Below are 1,663 nucleotides of genomic sequence, written 5' to 3'. Positions count from 1 at the left end.
CACGCTGTAAACTCAACACACTCGGTGGAGGAGCATTGGTCTCACGCTGTAAACTCGTTCGTCATCAAGTCAACATAAGACACATAGTATGAAGTAATTAATAGTAATAAAAATAACAACACAAACAATCCAATTTATAAAATACATATAAATAATAGAAATATTATTGTAATATATTTTTATTTTATATTTTGATATTTTGTTTTTTTAATTTGGTTTAACTGTGCAGGTGTGGTTATGATAATGAGAATCATAGGAACTGGAAAATTAAACGAAAAACAGTTTTGCTTAAAATAATCAGAGCATTTGTTTTTATTAAACATTGCTGTGCTAAAAAATTACAAAAGTATTTTAGATTAACAAAATATATAAATTAAACCTACAAAAAACATGTACAGCAAACAAACCCAACTAAAAGGTGTCAAACTGGAGTAACTCCATATTGCCATATTTACTTACTGTACTGTTACTGAATAATCCGTTGGGAAAAAACTAAAATATTTAAAACATAATAAAAAACTAGATTTCTGATACAAATCTTTAGTGTGAAAAGTTGAGAACAATAAACCTGAACAATGTCAATGCTTCACATGATTTGTGTCTGCAGCATGACTGGATGTGTTTGTATGATTTCCTTCAGCATACGATGGTGTTTGAGTGGGAAACAGTGTGTGTAATATCTGTGGGATGTGTTGGATGTTGTCGGAGTGTGTGAGGAAGACCACAAGCTTGTGTTTAGGAGAATTTCTTGATGAAGCGCAGCTTTAGGTAAGCGATGATGAGGAAGATGAGGGTCATGATTCCCAGAGCCAAATGATTCTGCCACATACCCCAGGTTGAGTAATCAATGCCCTGATCGCTCAGAAAGCCCTCGCCTGTCGAACAGCTGCAATGACAAAATGATGAAAACATTATCAAAAGTACTTTAGCATCATTGCACGTTGGTTTTCTACACTAGCTACATTCACATGCAACCAAATAATCCGTTAGTAATTGGATTGATGGCTCAATCGGACTGAAAAGCCTTCATTAATCGATCTAACTGAGCACGATCCACATGAAATTTCGATCAGATTAGAAGGGATGGTGTAGACCTATTCTAATCAAATCGAGAGGACATGCACACACATGATCGGATTGAAAACCGAAACTGCGCATGTGCAATGACATCTTCACTTGCTCGTCTTCTCCTAGTTAGGACCCAAAGTAGATAAATATTAAGTCTACTCTTTAAAACAAAGAAAAGAAGCAATGGCCGGAGAATAGTATGTGCAACCAGCAGGAAACTGCATTTTCGTGCAGTGTGCGCATGTCAAAAGATCAAAGCCGATAATTTGTAGAGTTATTATTCAGTATTACTTTTTTTTTTTAATTATCATGTTTTAAAAATTATTTTCTTGTTTTAATAATTACATATAACTTTACATTAACTAATATCCTTTAAACTTTCCATTCCCTCACCTATTCTACAGTTAGTGAGGTGAGGCAGAGATTAAATCTAAATAAATGATTAATAAATAATTACGGTCTTTGCAGTTATTGCAAATACTTATAAATGCCCTTAATCACGGTACACTCACAGCCTCATGTGGTATATATTGATTTATTATTCCTGTTTAAACCTGTGTGTGTGTGTGTGTGTGTGTGTGTCTGTGTGAGAGTG

General features: G+C 34.2%; 1 protein-coding gene across 1 annotated transcript in view; it reads right to left on the bottom strand.

Annotated features, from left to right (window-relative positions):
* Positions 1-735: 735 nt before the first annotated feature.
* Positions 736-1,663, bottom strand: part of LOC107747918 (ATP-binding cassette sub-family G member 2-like) — a 31,399-nt gene continuing 30,471 nt past the window's right edge. Inside the window, 2 exon segments of the mRNA XM_016562530.1 lie at positions 736-886; positions 1,462-1,466. Coding sequence (XP_016418016.1) covers positions 736-886; positions 1,462-1,466 — 156 coding nt within the window.

Source organism: Sinocyclocheilus rhinocerous, unplaced genomic scaffold (genome assembly GCF_001515625.1).
Source record: "Sinocyclocheilus rhinocerous isolate Xijiao unplaced genomic scaffold, SAMN03320098_v1.1 scaffold2064, whole genome shotgun sequence".
Lineage (NCBI taxonomy): Eukaryota > Metazoa > Chordata > Actinopteri > Cypriniformes > Cyprinidae > Sinocyclocheilus > Sinocyclocheilus rhinocerous.
Note: the sequence above shows the minus strand (reverse complement) of the source record. Positions and strands in the feature narration are given on the sequence as shown.